Raw genomic sequence first — 13,738 nt, forward strand, 5'->3', positions numbered from 1 at the left:
ACATGTTGGAATGCAGCAGATGATGTAGAGATGATTTCTTCTACACTACTGTATAGAGATGTGCGAACTATTCGAATTCGAATCGAATCTAATGTAATTCGATTCGATTCGAATCTGAATCCCTATGATTCGAATCCGAATAATTCGAAAATTTCGAATCGAAGATTCAATTACGAATCAAATATATTAGCGTGCATTATATTTGCATGCATCAAGTACAAAACGAGACACCTGGGCCTGTATGTTTGAACCCTTAACTTGTAATTAACTTAACTTATAATTAATAACTTAATTATAAATTGCTTTAAATATTTAAATATATATTTTACTTTAAGATGATATTACAATATCAATCCCCTTTCATATTAAAACCTTCTATCATTATGTGCATGTTTAATAGTCATGTTAAATTTTTTAATGATTCGATTCGATTCGAATTCGAATTAAAAAAATGAGATTCGATTCGATTCGACATAAAAATTCTTGATTCGCACATCTCTACTACTGTATATACATAACGGATGTACACATGGGTCTTCAATAATTTCATTAATACCATCTACAGTCTTGATAAGATTGTATACAAAGGCGTCTTTTTTTTTTGGCTAAACAAATAATCGTAATCTTAAAATATTCATCCAAACCGGTTTATATATTACGTTTTATAGTTTATACAGATGCGACTGCGATATAATTTATCTTCATGCATAAAAATCCCAACGTTGTTCCGAATCGTCCTTAAACTTCAATGTCTGACTAGCAACCATCAAGGTGCAAAACAGTTCCGTTACTTCGGGAACTATGATAAAATTAAGTACATTAATTGCTATTTTATCACATTGGCAATAGGCCCGTCTATGAAATCTTCATATTCCGTACAATATACATATATATATATAATATTATATATATATATATGTATGTATGTATGTGTATATATACACGCTTTCCTATGTGTGTATACATAAACTCCTTTAGCATTGCTTACTGGCGTGTAAGACACTACGAGTAAAGATGCATATAACATACAATTGTGTATATATGTGTAACTTATATAAATCTCTAGGCACAAGGTGAAAAACTTCCATATATATATATTAGAGATGTGCGAACTATTCGAATTCGAATCTGAATCCCTATGATTCGAATCCGAATAATTCGAAAATTTCGAATCGAAGATTCAATTACGAATCAAATATATTAGCGGGCATTATATTTGCATGCATCAAGTACAAAACGAGACACCTGGGCCTGTATGTTTGAACCCTTAACTTGTAATTAACTTAACTTATAATTAATAACTTAATTATAAATTGCTTTAAATATTTAAATATATATTTTACTTTAAGATGATATTACAATATTAATATCTCCTTTCATATTAAAACCTTCCATCATTATGTGCATGTTTAATAGTCATGTTAAATTTTTTAATGATTCGATTCGAATTCGAATAAAATTTCATAGATTCGATTCGAATTCGAATTAAAAAAATGAGATTCGATTCGATTCGACATAAAAATTCTTGATTCGCACATCTCTAATATATATATATATGTGTGTGTGTGTGTGTGTGTGTACACATATACGCGCATGCATACACTTGGTTTCAAAACGGTTGAACACTTATTTCTCTTGTAGTTTGAAACACAGTTAATGGTCTAATGAGAGACTTGCTTTTTATTAATTTCCAGAAGTTATGTTGGTCTCATTCGACTACCGGCTCTGCTCTGTGCACTAAACTGCACTGAGAAAGCGTTCAAACCATATTACAAACCAAGTGTACATATATATACGTATATGTATACATACACGTATGTGTGTATGCGTCTAATAGTATGAAAATCGTCGACAGCTTCTTGATATTCGAATTCGGCAGCCGGTGTATTGCTAAAATTCATAGAACCAAAGAGTATGGGAAGATTTTCATGCCTACATAATCATTAAGTACCTGCAACATCGAACATGATTGTTATTGCAGTGTTTATCCGCGCCTTTTTCTTATGCTGATTTCTTAAACAAACGATCGTTTACCTCTGTAAGAGCATCTTTCGTCAATTTAGGGTACTGGTATGTAAATCCTATGGTGGTTAATTTGCCAGGCTGTAAGTACAAATGTTTATTGTACAAAAGTTCTTGATCTATGTATGGAGATAGAGGGCTGTTCATCACTCCATCCTTACGACAAGCTTCAGCCCAAGGACCCATGTGTTTATCGTTCACTTCTTCCACAACGTGGTTCATGTCAGCCTGCAAAATATATGGTAAATATTTTCTGAAAGAATTGTATAAATTTACTGATGTGCACATACACACAAAGTACATCATACAAAGTATATCACTAATAATATTACATTAATATCTTAATAATACGTTATTAATACATACAAGTATATAATATACTAAGAATAATGGTACAAAAGCCTAGTCATACTTTAGCGAGTGTAGATAGTGCAGTACCCCAATAATCATGATTGATATTGAACAGTTCTGAGATTATGGCACTAATGGAACCTTGAGTAGAGTCTCCCTCATCAACAAGGTTATACGTTTGGCCCATTGTTTCCGGCTGGTTCGCGACATGCCAGATAGCTCTAGCAACATCTCTCACATGAACCGTATTCATATGAAGATCTGGTCCCCAGAGCAGCTTCATCATTTCTCCTAGATGCTTATAAACTGCACCTACCACCAATCTTGGCGCTGTAGATAATGAAATTTTACAAAGGAATTATTTCAATTGATTTAACCGATAGAAAGGAATTATAAATTTTTCAGTAATGGGATAAAACATGAGATCGTATATATCATCCTTACCTAAACCATTTCTATCACCGCAACCATACACAATGGCTGGTCTAAGTACAGTATATCTCAAATCTGGAATGTTTTTCAACTCATGCTCCACTTGTAACTTATATTTTGCTACAAATGTCCATGGCTCTCCAATATCCTCTTCGTTATGAGGAATCTAAATAACAATGTAATATCTACATGCTGTATATGTGTATTTATATTAAAGGACATTTGTAATTAGAATTTACCTTTTCTGAAGCATTAACATTGCCAGATGACATCTCGATGTAACGAGTGACTTTAATTTTGGCAGCTTGTTGAGCACAGTTTAGGCTTAGTTTATAAATACCTTCTTTGTACACTGGATCTGTGAGACAACTCTTTGTCTCACCGGCACAATTGAACACATAATCAATAGGCTCGTCAGAGGAAAATGCATTTTGACAAGACACTGTGATGAGCACAAAATATCAACATTTATGTATTACATACATATAATTCATATACGCGTATTTGTATGGTTATTATCACACTAATCGGTACTATTGTACTTTGTTAGTATCATTACGCACACATTGTACTCACTATAGCTATAAATGGCACTTCGTACAATGATTACCTATGTTAATTAAATTAGCACTCTGGAACTCGAGCGACGGATGTTCAAACATCCGCTGGTGTTTCGCGTTGAGCCATGCGGTCTGTGGTGGCACCTTGTCCACGACTCTTACGTATGACACCAAGTCGTTGTCCAGCAGATACTCAACGAGATTACGGCCGATAAAACCACACCCTGCACGATAACGAGAACGATAAACCTACGTCAAGTACTGGGGACGTCACCGTCTCCTCTTATCGCTCTTCCGCCGTTCGTGAGTTCGGGCATATCGCGATACTAGAAAAAGATATAGTTTACCTCCCAGAACAATCACCCTCGCTTTTTTATCGCTGGCAGGCGTTGCCATGGTCGCTGCTCGTCATTTAATCGTGCAGCTGTTCGTTCTCGACCGTCGGGTCGGGCCTCGATCGCCGTAGGATTGTCGGACGCGACTGTTTATGACACTCGCTCGACGCACCGTGTTCTCGCCGGATTCACCGCTATGCAATTAACCTAAAACCCACTAGTAACCTGATGGACACAAAATAAAAGCGTGCTAGTGTCGCGTGACACCAGGCACACAGCACAGCACACTGTCGCGTATATTGCTGCTGCACTCTTTTCGACTCTGTCCAATGGCTGAGAAACTGCTCTGCACATCTGCAAAAAATCTAATATGGTGCAGAAAGTGCAACCGTAAAACATAATTCTCGCGCTTGGAAAATTGCAGAAAGCAATCTTGATGAACGATGTTGCCTTCTGCAGGCCGGTTGTATAAAGATAGAGAAAAACTTGAGAGCAGCTACGTCGGCATTTTCGCCGACGCCGATTTTTACAATTGTTTGATACGCTACCTGCACTCATATTTGATCTGGAACATTCACTATACTCATTTTCAAGCATTGTCGGTGAAGTCTCCAGTGTGAAGTACACACATGAGGGCTGCGTTCCGATATTCACTGCCAGTACTGAAAATACATAGTTTGCATCACATATACTATAGATTTTTAGTGCTGACAGTGAATATCGGAACGCAGCCATTGGGTGCATTCAGTACTACAACTGCTCACTGAGCGCTCAATGAGCTTTTACATTTGATTGGTATATTCTTTTAGAATTATACACCAATTAAAAAAATTTAAAAATATACACCAATCAGATGCAAGAGCTCACTTAAGCCAGCGGCACACGGTGCTTGTTTCGTGCTGGATTGCTTGCTGGATGAAAATATTGCGTTGTGATTGGTACATTTCCGAAGATGGATGGAAATGCACCAATCAGAACGCAGTATTTTCATCCAGCAAGCAATCCAGCACGAAAACAAGCACCGTGTGCCGCTAGCTTTAGCGCTCAATGAGCGGTTGTAGTACTGAATGCACCCATTGCCAGCTCTGAAAATCTATAGTATACGTGACGCAAACTATGTATTTTCAGGGCTGCTTTCGGAAACGTCATTCGTGTGCGTCTGCTGCGTCGATGTGAGAGAGACATAAAAGTGAGATAAAAGAAAACCGAGAGAGAGTATCCGAGTGAGACGTTTTCGAACACAGTCCAGTACTGACAGTGAATATTGAAATGCTGCCTATATTGCCCGTTTCTCTATTGCTTTACGACTTAAGCCGGTTGCACACAGAACACCACGGCAACGCACAGCCATTGGCTGCATTCAGCAGACTCAACAGTTGGACATTATTAGATTTTTTACTGAATCTCGCTCCTGATTGGTAAATACTTTTGGGTCTATGAAGAATCTAAAAGAAGGCTCCAATCACAGACAATAATCACTAAGGCCCAGTTCCACAACTTGCTTTAAACGGAGTTTAAAGCTAAACCGATGGTTAAAAGCAATAGTATATGCGCATATACTATTGCTTTTAACCATCGGTTTAGCTTTAAGCTCCGTTTAAAGCAAGTTGTGGAACTGGGCCTAAGCGCTCTCGGGGTACCTATTAAGGTTCGTCTACAATAGCTGTAAAGGCTCGTCTACATTAGCTGTAAGAGTAAGGCTGTAAGGTTGCAAGACACGAAATGAAATATTTTCATTCGCTGACAGCTTACGTTACAGCCTTACAGCCTAAAGCTAAAGCTAAGACTCCATGCATGCGGTGAGCTGCGGCAAACGGTTGCGGTGACCAATCAGGAGGGAGGCGCAAGTCCGGTTGCGGCAAGCTCCGGCATGCGTCTGTCTCCTGATTGGTCACCGCAGCCGTTTGCCGGAGCTCACCGCATGCATGGAGTCTTAGCTTTAGCTTTACTCTTACAGCTATTGTAGACGAGCCTTTATGGAACTCGTCGGAATCGATTCCGATCGGAATAATTCAGTTTCCCCTAGAAAAGACAATAGAAATCTAGGAAATAACGGAATAAATTCGATCGGAATCGATTCCGATGAGTTCCATAATAGGTACCCTGATCACTTTGTTCTACTGAACGCGACCATTGATTGGCTACTGTGATCTTCCCTAACCAACTTCCGCCGCGCGGCAAGCGTTGCCGTGTCCTGTGTGCAACCGACTTAAAGCTAAGACTCCATGCATGCGGTGAGCTGCGGCAAATGCTGCGGTGACCAATCAGGAGGGAGGCGCAAGTCCGGTTGCGGCAAGCTCCGGCATGCGTCTGTCTCCTGATTGGTCACCGCAGCCGTTTGCCAGAGCTCACCGCATGCATGGAGTCTTAGCTTTAGCTTAACTAATTCCTGCTCACATTGCTGATCGGTGTTGTCGGCTACATTTCTTTTCCGGTCCGCTAAAATGGTAAGATGAATCATGATATTCAATTCTGTTGTAAAATCAAGCAATATTATCCAGCTGCTTGTTAATCGCGACGAGTTCGTCCGGTTATCGGACAACACATCATGTTGTTTTAATTAACGGTAAATATCTTTTTTATAGGGTATCGATATTAACCATAAGCATGACAGGAAGGTTCGACGAACAGAACCGAAGTCACAGGACGTGTATTTACGTCTTCTGGTCAAAGTAAGAATATTGCTTTTATTATTTAGTAATTTAGATACACGTAATATTGAGTCGATAATTAAACTATCAAATACAACAATATATCAAATGTACGCATTCTTCTTTAATCTCACTTAAATTCGCCTCGAAGTCGTGCATCCGTTACTATGGCGTTATTAGCTATTAAGGTTGGCATACACGTTTGATTACATGTGACGTAGAAATTCGGTATTTTAGATATTCAATTTTTGTACAGTGAATTTTGTATCAGCCATTGAAATTTTTCTATGCAAGGGATACCATTAAATAATTCATCACGAGAAGTATTCTATGCATTATTTAGTAGTATCAAGGACTAAATTCATATGTATGTCATCGATATATTCTTGGTTCTTTTTTCCTGTAAAATAGATGAACCAAGAAAATTATATAATTGCGAATTGCACTCTGTGTCAGATCTTACATAGACTGATTCAATTTGAATGTTCGCTAAAGTAACCAATAGTCGACTATCCTATTCTGCCTATCCTATTTTATATGATATATAAGAAGGTAATTATCTTAGTCGATACATCTATTTAGCATAAAATTCTTACTTCAATAGATTCTCAAGCTGTAATCGTGAGACAAATTTTAAGTTTAATTAATAAATGGATGCTTGAGAATTTTCAGTCTTCTGTATAGTAACATTGTAATAATAAAATTTATGTTTTAGCTATACAGATTTCTAGCCAGAAGGACAAATTCCAAGTTCAATAAGATCATCTTGAAACGTCTCTTTATGAGCAAGATCAATAAGCCACCAATCTCTCTTGCTCGCATTGTACGACTGATGAGCAAGTCTCATCGTGAGAACTGTATCGCAGTAGTTGTCGGCACTATTACAGATGATGCTAGAATTTTTGAAATTCCAAAACTGACGGTATATATGTATTAATAACTGCTGCAATTATGAAAGATGTGTTATGTTTTCTACATAATAATTAATCGTATACCATATCACCAATTTATATGATATATATATCATATATATCATATACACTATAGTGTCATGACGATTAATAATGATTAATTAATCATATATTATACCATACCGATGTAATGGCAGGTCTAATAAATTGACTCTATATGTGGAATATTGCAGGTATGTGCTTTGCGTGTAACTGAGAAAGCCAGAGGTCGCATTTTGAAGGCTGGTGGTGAGCTGATAACGTTCGATCAGCTTGCGCTACGCGCTCCGACTGGTAAGCGCACGGTGCTGCTGCAGGGACCACGTAAGGCACGCGAGGCACAGAAACATTTTGGACCAGCACCTGGTGTACCACATTCACACACGAAGCCATTGGTACGGTCAAAAGGCCGGAAATTCGAGCGAGCAAGAGGCCGCAGGCGTAGCTGTGGTTACAAAAAATAAGGTTTATATTAGCGTCATCATTTATTTCACAATCTTCGATTAGTCATCTGAACAAACATTTTACAACTGACGTTTTCTTCATTGCAGTTTTCTTTTCACATAATCGAGTGATTGAGAAATAAATGTTGGCTTGATAAAAACTCAATGTTTTATTTTCTTCTGTATGATATTGCAGTTGAATCGCAAATAAAACTGCTCCATATTACTTCCTGACTCCATGGTTCCTAGTTATGTCCATATTTTTTTTAATTACTGCTCAATCAACAATCAAGTTCTCGTAATCATGTTTTTTTTGTAACATGAAAACAGCGCGTTGCGTTTCGTAAATGAAATATTTATTTAATCAAAATCAAATTCAGAGTTTACAATAACAGTTTTCAGATGCGATTTGCGTATAAAATATATTACAGCGTATGTACAAAGAAAGAGTACCTACACACACACACACGCGCACACACACATGCACATTCAGGGTAAGTCTTCTTAAGCCTAGCTCGATGTTCCGCGCGCGCATATATTAACTATATATGTATATCTCATATATATATATATATGTATAGTATAGTATATGAGATATATTTCTAATTTCTTTGTTTTTTTACGAATTACACGTAATACGTTAAGCTTCAGAGATGCGTGGCGTGTGTAAATCGCACATTATGTATACTATACAATTTGTACGTTGTGATAATGAACATTGATACGTGATCGTAGTCCAGATACATCGAACCGACCGTTGAAGCAGTCTCTCACGATTTTTGCAATTTTATTTACAAACTGATAGAGGAGTTAGAGAGTAAGAGGGAGAAAGGGGGGAGAGCGCGATGAACAAAATTTCGAGAACATTCTTATGCATTCATTTTTTTTCTTTTCTTGTCCAACAGAACTTTTAAATTTTATGAATAAATGCTTCGTAATAATGCATTGGCACAATGATCGATATTTTAACACGCGCGATATATGGAACTCGCCTTCGGTTTGTTTTATCTCTTCGTTTTATATACATAGTACAAAGCATATATATCTTCTCTTTATATACATAGTACAAAGCATATATATCTTTTTTTTATATACATAGTACAAAGCATATATATATATATATATATATACACACACACACACACACGTGTGTGTGTGTGTGTGTGTGTTTAAGAACCATCGATATCGCGCGTTAAAAATTTTGTGTATGTAATACACAATATGACAATCATGATTATCATCTGATCAATGATCAAATTAACAACCATACCTTTTATGTAACTTCGATGAAAATATATCAAAATCTTAAAAATACTGTATCGCGCGCGCTACACGTATCCTTAATCGTGATCTTAGATCTAAGCGTGTCATCTTGCGACACTATAATCTTGTTTTGTCTCTAAAAGTATTATAAAGCAACTGGAAGATGATTGTTGTCCAGCGCGTTTCTCAACGAAAGTTGCACATGGCATAATGCATACCGCGTATTTCGTAAAATCGAACGTAACAGTCGTACAGTTAATAAATTCCTCGGCGAAAACGCGTAAGGATAGTCGTGAGATTTTTAGACACGTTAATAATAGTCATCATTTACAAGTAGCAAAATACATCGTGCCAGTGTTATTTTCTCATTGATATCTCGAGGACACGGTCTCGAGGATAGATTTGCACCAGAATACGGCTTCTCTCTATCTTCTAATCGATCTTGTTCTCCAGGAGCGGAACACTCGGGTATTTTGGAAAGTCTACGGCAGCTACGCGATTCTTCACCTTATAACTAGGAAACAATCCTGTCATGCTGGTTCTGCTGTTGTACCCTTTGGAGAAACCGTCCCAATGATTGCCGTATACTTCGATTAGATCCCCAGCCTTCAGTTCGAGCTCGCCGTTCTTCCGCGGCTTGTGGTCTATGATGGCCACGTGGGGATGCGGATTCTGTCCGCCATAGTAATATATATCATCGAGAGATGTGAATCTGTTGTACGCGTCCGCGTAGAAAGTCTGCATCAATTCATACGCAACGCGACACACCTGCGAGCTGAACGTGCACACCAGATAATCACACTCCGACAACAAGTGAATATCGATGATTATTCCCTGTAGCGAGCTGTCGGAGTATCGTTTTGCCACGGACGCAGTTTCGGCAATTTCGGGATCGCCTATGATCACATAATTCGGATAATTCTTTCTGGCTGTCGTGATTACCTTTGGATCGTCGCTGGCTAAAAATACTCTCCTCGCGTCCGGTTTAGTCTCGAGCTCATCGAAATACTGTTCCACCTTGGTCATGTATTCGTCTATGTCATGATAAGCTGCCTCGGTGCCCACCTTGTCAGTTCTGCGCACATGTACACCGACGACGGGCTTTTTGAAGCCGAGTTTCTCTTTCGCCTTTTCCAACGTCTTTTTCACATGATCCTGAGGTCGCATTAGATATTTTAATACCTGTCCCACCCACCAGACCAGCGGGTGGCCGTGAATCTTTTCTAATCTGGCTGCCAAATCCGCAGGTACGCTAGGCGCCTGGTACTTTGGCTTAGGATAGACGTTATCAACGATTGGTAAGGATATCACTTGTTTAGTGGGGTCGCCAGGCCAGTTGGAATGCGAGACGCCGCTCGTAGATACGCAAGTATCACTAAGCGGCTTGAACACAGATTCCCAGCCATCCTTGTGGTATCTCCAACCCTTCGACTTTATTATCAACGTTCTCTCCGTACCATAAGCGACCATGAAGCAGTACGTGATGTGGTGAAGCTACAAAGAGACAGATATATTTAATTTACTCAAGATTGTATCAAGATTATATAGTTATTATATTTATAAATTATATTTGTGTGTGTTGTGTGTGTGTGTGTGTGCGTGTGCGCGCGCGCGCGCGCGCGCGTGTGTGTGTGTGTGTGTGTGTGTGTGTGTGTGTGTGTGTGTGTGTGTGTGTGTGTGTGTGTGTGTGTGTGTGTGTGTGCATTGCGTGTATAGTTACCATAATATATAATACTATAATGTACTATATATTAGAGTTACCGGATAATAGTCGAATATATTCTCACCTGGCAGCCAAAGCCACATCCTTTGTTTAGGCTACATACTAACTTTTTTGCTTTATTACAATCGGTGGGATTTTGCAGATATCTTGCAAGTGAAAATACGAAATACGTTAAAGCATTAACGTATGTAAAAAAAAAAAAAAAAGTTTCAATATTGCAAGCATAATGATACTTTGTGTTACCTGAATCTTCTCTGAACAAGATCAGACAAGTCTTTCGCCTCTTTCTCTCGCCATTCGTTATAACCATCTGCTTTTGTCAACTTGTCGACATTCATTATAAGTGACTTTTTATGTTCCCATGTATTTTTTAATACATCTTGTATATCTTTTTCTTTTTCTTTCTGATCGTGCGTGAAGTCGTCAATGTGCTTCTTGAATTTGTTCAGCTCAGCTGCGATGTAATACCTATAATACAAAACTGAACACGTGATCTTTTGCATTGCATTTTGGTGGCAAAGTTATTTATTGCTCCAGTTATTTATTGCTGCACTCACCACAACTCCTGAATGTCATTTCTCAATCGTCGCCGTAGTTCTTCGTATTCTAGAGGAGGTACTCCATGTTTTAGTCTGTCTGGCTGCTCTGCCAGATCGTAGTAAGCTGAAGCTTTCTCCAATCTGTCCTGTATAGATCCCAGATGATCACCCTGCATAACTTTTGAGCCTTCTCTGGAAATTATGTTAGCCTGTACAATGGAAGAATCGCGACATTCTGTGTCTCAATTTTTGCAAATTCTAATATATTTTAATCTTTTTTTCATTTCATATATTACTCCAGCATATATATGATACAAATATAATAGCATATACCTACCCCAATATAAAATTCTTCAGAGCATCATTTTGCCTTTTTAGAATTTCAAAGTCATTGACCATCTTTGCTAGGCGTTGCATGTTTACCTTGTTGACAGCATTAGCATCTTGGTTGGATGAGATATTTGATTTAAATATATGGGAAATGGATATAATTAGTGCTATCAACCATGTGGCCAGCAATGCTATCACAATCTTTCCCAACCAACCAAGACGTCCTGAACAGATAGCTGCCATTTTCACTGCAGCAGATAATATTCTAATTTGTGATGTGTCACATTACAGCACCTAAAAACATAACTGTTAAAAAAAGAAAAATGGTTCTCCATTTCTAATATATAGACTTCTACATATACTTCTAATCTATCTAATCATAAAATTTTTATACGTTTTCTCCGATGTCATGCATGAAGATTAAACTTGTCGAATTTACATTGTCGAATATGCAATTGTATAGTGGGGGCAAACAATAACATGAACGTCAATCGGAATGTAATGATACAAAAATACAATTCTTAAAATTCAATAAAAGGAGGAATAATGAGATGGTTTTCGCGAAGAACGCTTTTTCACATGCACTCATATAATGCATGTGTAATATTATTGGTACTATTGAACTGCGATTGTTAGGTAATAATAAAAGGATAAACGTCGGAACATGTAAACAAGCATTGACACTCTGCGGCCAGCGGCGCAGCAAAGCATGTAGCAGCGCTAATTATTTCCGCCACTGGATTCGTGCAACCGTATCATAATTTTTCAAGCCAGTACACTGTACCTGTGCACATTCTCGGGCTCTCAGAAGCCAGCATGCGTAAACGCTTGTACGTTACGCGCGTCTGACACGTATTGACAGGAATGAAATTAGCATGACTGATCGGCGAACGCGACGATGTTTGTAAGAGTGACGTAATAGCTCGCAGAAATGTGCTCCATGTCGCTTCCTCCAACGAAAATCTCGTCGCGAGAATCAAGACCGATGTAACCTTGCTATAATTCCGATGACGATTCGAATTTCAATATTATCGCATTTAGCAAGAAAATATCTCGACCGCGTGAGAGCACAGAGTCACCGACGAGACGCGTTAATAAAGACTGTCAGCCCTGGATACATTTTCGTACTGGCCACGGGGGCCCCGAGGAGCCTAGAGATAATCGAAGAGCGATGATAATACCGACTGTTTTAGCTACGCCACCGACGAGGTAATATAAAGGCTCGTCTACAATAGCTGTAAGAGTAAGGCTGTAAGGCTGTAACGTAAGCTGTCAGCGAATGAAAATATTTCATTTCGTGTCTTGCAACCTTACAGCCTTACTCTTTCAGCTATTGTAGACGAGCCTTTAGGCCTGGTCTACAATAGGTGTTGTAAGCTGTAAGCCGTAAGAACTGACCAATTATAGCCGATTATTTTTGTAATAATCGACTGTGATTCGCCAATTCTTACGGCTTACAACTTACGACAAGTATTGTAGACCAGGCCTAAAGGCTCGTCTACATTAGCTGTAAGAGTAAAGCTAAGACTCCATGCATGCGGTGAGCTGCGGCAAATGCTGCGGTGACCAATCAGGAGGGAGGCGCAAGTCCGGTTGCGGCAAGCTCCGGCATGCGTCTGTCTCCTGATTGGTCACCGCAGCCGTTTGCCGGAGCTCACCGCATGCATGGAGTCTTAGCTTAAGGCTGTAAGGTTGCAAGACACGAAATGAAATATTTTCATTCGCTGACAGCTTACGTTACAGCCTTACAGCCTTAAGCTAAGACTCCATGCATGCGGTGAGCTCCGGCAAACGGCTGCGGTGACCAATCAGGAGACAGACGCATGCCGGAGCTTGCCGCAACCGGACTTGCCTCCCTCCTGATTGGTCACCGCAGCATTTGCCGCAGTTCACCGCATGCATGGAGTCTTAGCTTTACTCTTACAGCTATTGTAGACGAGCCTTAAAGGTCACTCTACAATACGTGTCGTAGTTGTAAGCCGTAAGAATTGACCAATTATAGCCGATTATTTTTGTAATAATCGATTGTGATTCGCCAATTCTTACGACTTACAACTTACGACATGTATTATAGAATGACCTGTAGCTGGAGAGCGGCGAGATAAAACATGAATTGACATGAATATCGGCGTGTTGTCT

At 38.9% G+C, this 13,738-nt stretch overlaps 3 protein-coding genes across 10 annotated transcripts; 1 reads left to right on the forward strand and 2 right to left on the reverse strand.

The window, feature by feature from the left end:
* Window positions 1–1,537: 1,537 nt before the first annotated feature.
* Window positions 1,538–4,312, reverse strand: LOC105180731 (uncharacterized). Of its 3 annotated transcripts, XM_011136983.3 has the most exons (8): window positions 4,249–4,312; window positions 3,713–4,054; window positions 3,416–3,589; window positions 3,045–3,247; window positions 2,818–2,971; window positions 2,435–2,703; window positions 2,035–2,250; window positions 1,538–1,951 (listed from the first exon to the last, which is right to left on the reverse strand). In XM_011136983.3, the coding sequence occupies exons 2-8, from the start codon at window positions 3,759–3,761 to the stop codon at window positions 1,898–1,900; spliced, it is 1,119 nt and encodes a 372-aa protein (XP_011135285.1). In that variant the 5' UTR covers window positions 3,762–4,054; window positions 4,249–4,312; the 3' UTR covers window positions 1,538–1,897. The 3 variants fall into 3 exon arrangements, with proteins under 3 accessions (XP_011135285.1, XP_025157490.1, XP_011135287.1); XM_025301705.1 differs by having other exon boundaries at window positions 3,713–4,304; XM_011136985.2 differs by lacking the exons at window positions 3,713–4,054; window positions 4,249–4,312 and having other exon boundaries at window positions 3,382–3,582.
* Window positions 4,313–6,005: 1,693 nt separating this feature from the next.
* RpL18 (ribosomal protein L18) lies at window positions 6,006–7,970 on the forward strand. Of its 2 annotated transcripts, XM_011136986.3 has the most exons (4): window positions 6,006–6,147; window positions 6,286–6,372; window positions 7,067–7,273; window positions 7,496–7,970. In XM_011136986.3, exons 1-4 carry the CDS (start codon window positions 6,145–6,147, stop codon window positions 7,763–7,765), a joined length of 567 nt encoding a protein of 188 aa, XP_011135288.1. In that variant the 5' UTR covers window positions 6,006–6,144; the 3' UTR covers window positions 7,766–7,970. The 2 variants fall into 2 exon arrangements, with proteins under 2 accessions (XP_011135288.1, XP_025157513.1); XM_025301728.1 differs by lacking the exons at window positions 6,006–6,147; window positions 6,286–6,372 and adding an exon at window positions 6,788–6,903.
* Window positions 7,971–8,901: 931 nt separating this feature from the next.
* On the reverse strand, window positions 8,902–12,768 carry FucT6 (alpha-(1,6)-fucosyltransferase 8). 5 transcript variants are annotated; one of them, XM_025301533.1, is made up of 6 exons: window positions 12,384–12,768; window positions 11,607–11,905; window positions 11,288–11,461; window positions 10,974–11,198; window positions 10,795–10,876; window positions 9,440–10,501 (listed from the first exon to the last, which is right to left on the reverse strand). In XM_025301533.1, the coding sequence occupies exons 2-6, from the start codon at window positions 11,840–11,842 to the stop codon at window positions 9,440–9,442; spliced, it is 1,779 nt and encodes a 592-aa protein (XP_025157318.1). In that variant the 5' UTR covers window positions 11,843–11,905; window positions 12,384–12,768. The 5 variants fall into 5 exon arrangements, with proteins under 5 accessions (XP_025157323.1, XP_025157318.1, XP_011135289.1 ...); XM_011136987.3 differs by having other exon boundaries at window positions 11,607–11,893; window positions 12,384–12,767; XM_011136988.3 differs by lacking the exon at window positions 12,384–12,768 and adding an exon at window positions 11,994–12,346 and having other exon boundaries at window positions 11,607–11,893.
* Window positions 12,769–13,738: the final 970 nt, after the last annotated feature.

The sequence above is a fragment of the Harpegnathos saltator genome, unplaced genomic scaffold (genome assembly GCF_003227715.2).
Source record: "Harpegnathos saltator strain DR-91 unplaced genomic scaffold, Hsal_v8.6 scaffold114, whole genome shotgun sequence".
Taxonomy (NCBI): Eukaryota; Metazoa; Arthropoda; class Insecta; order Hymenoptera; family Formicidae; genus Harpegnathos; species Harpegnathos saltator.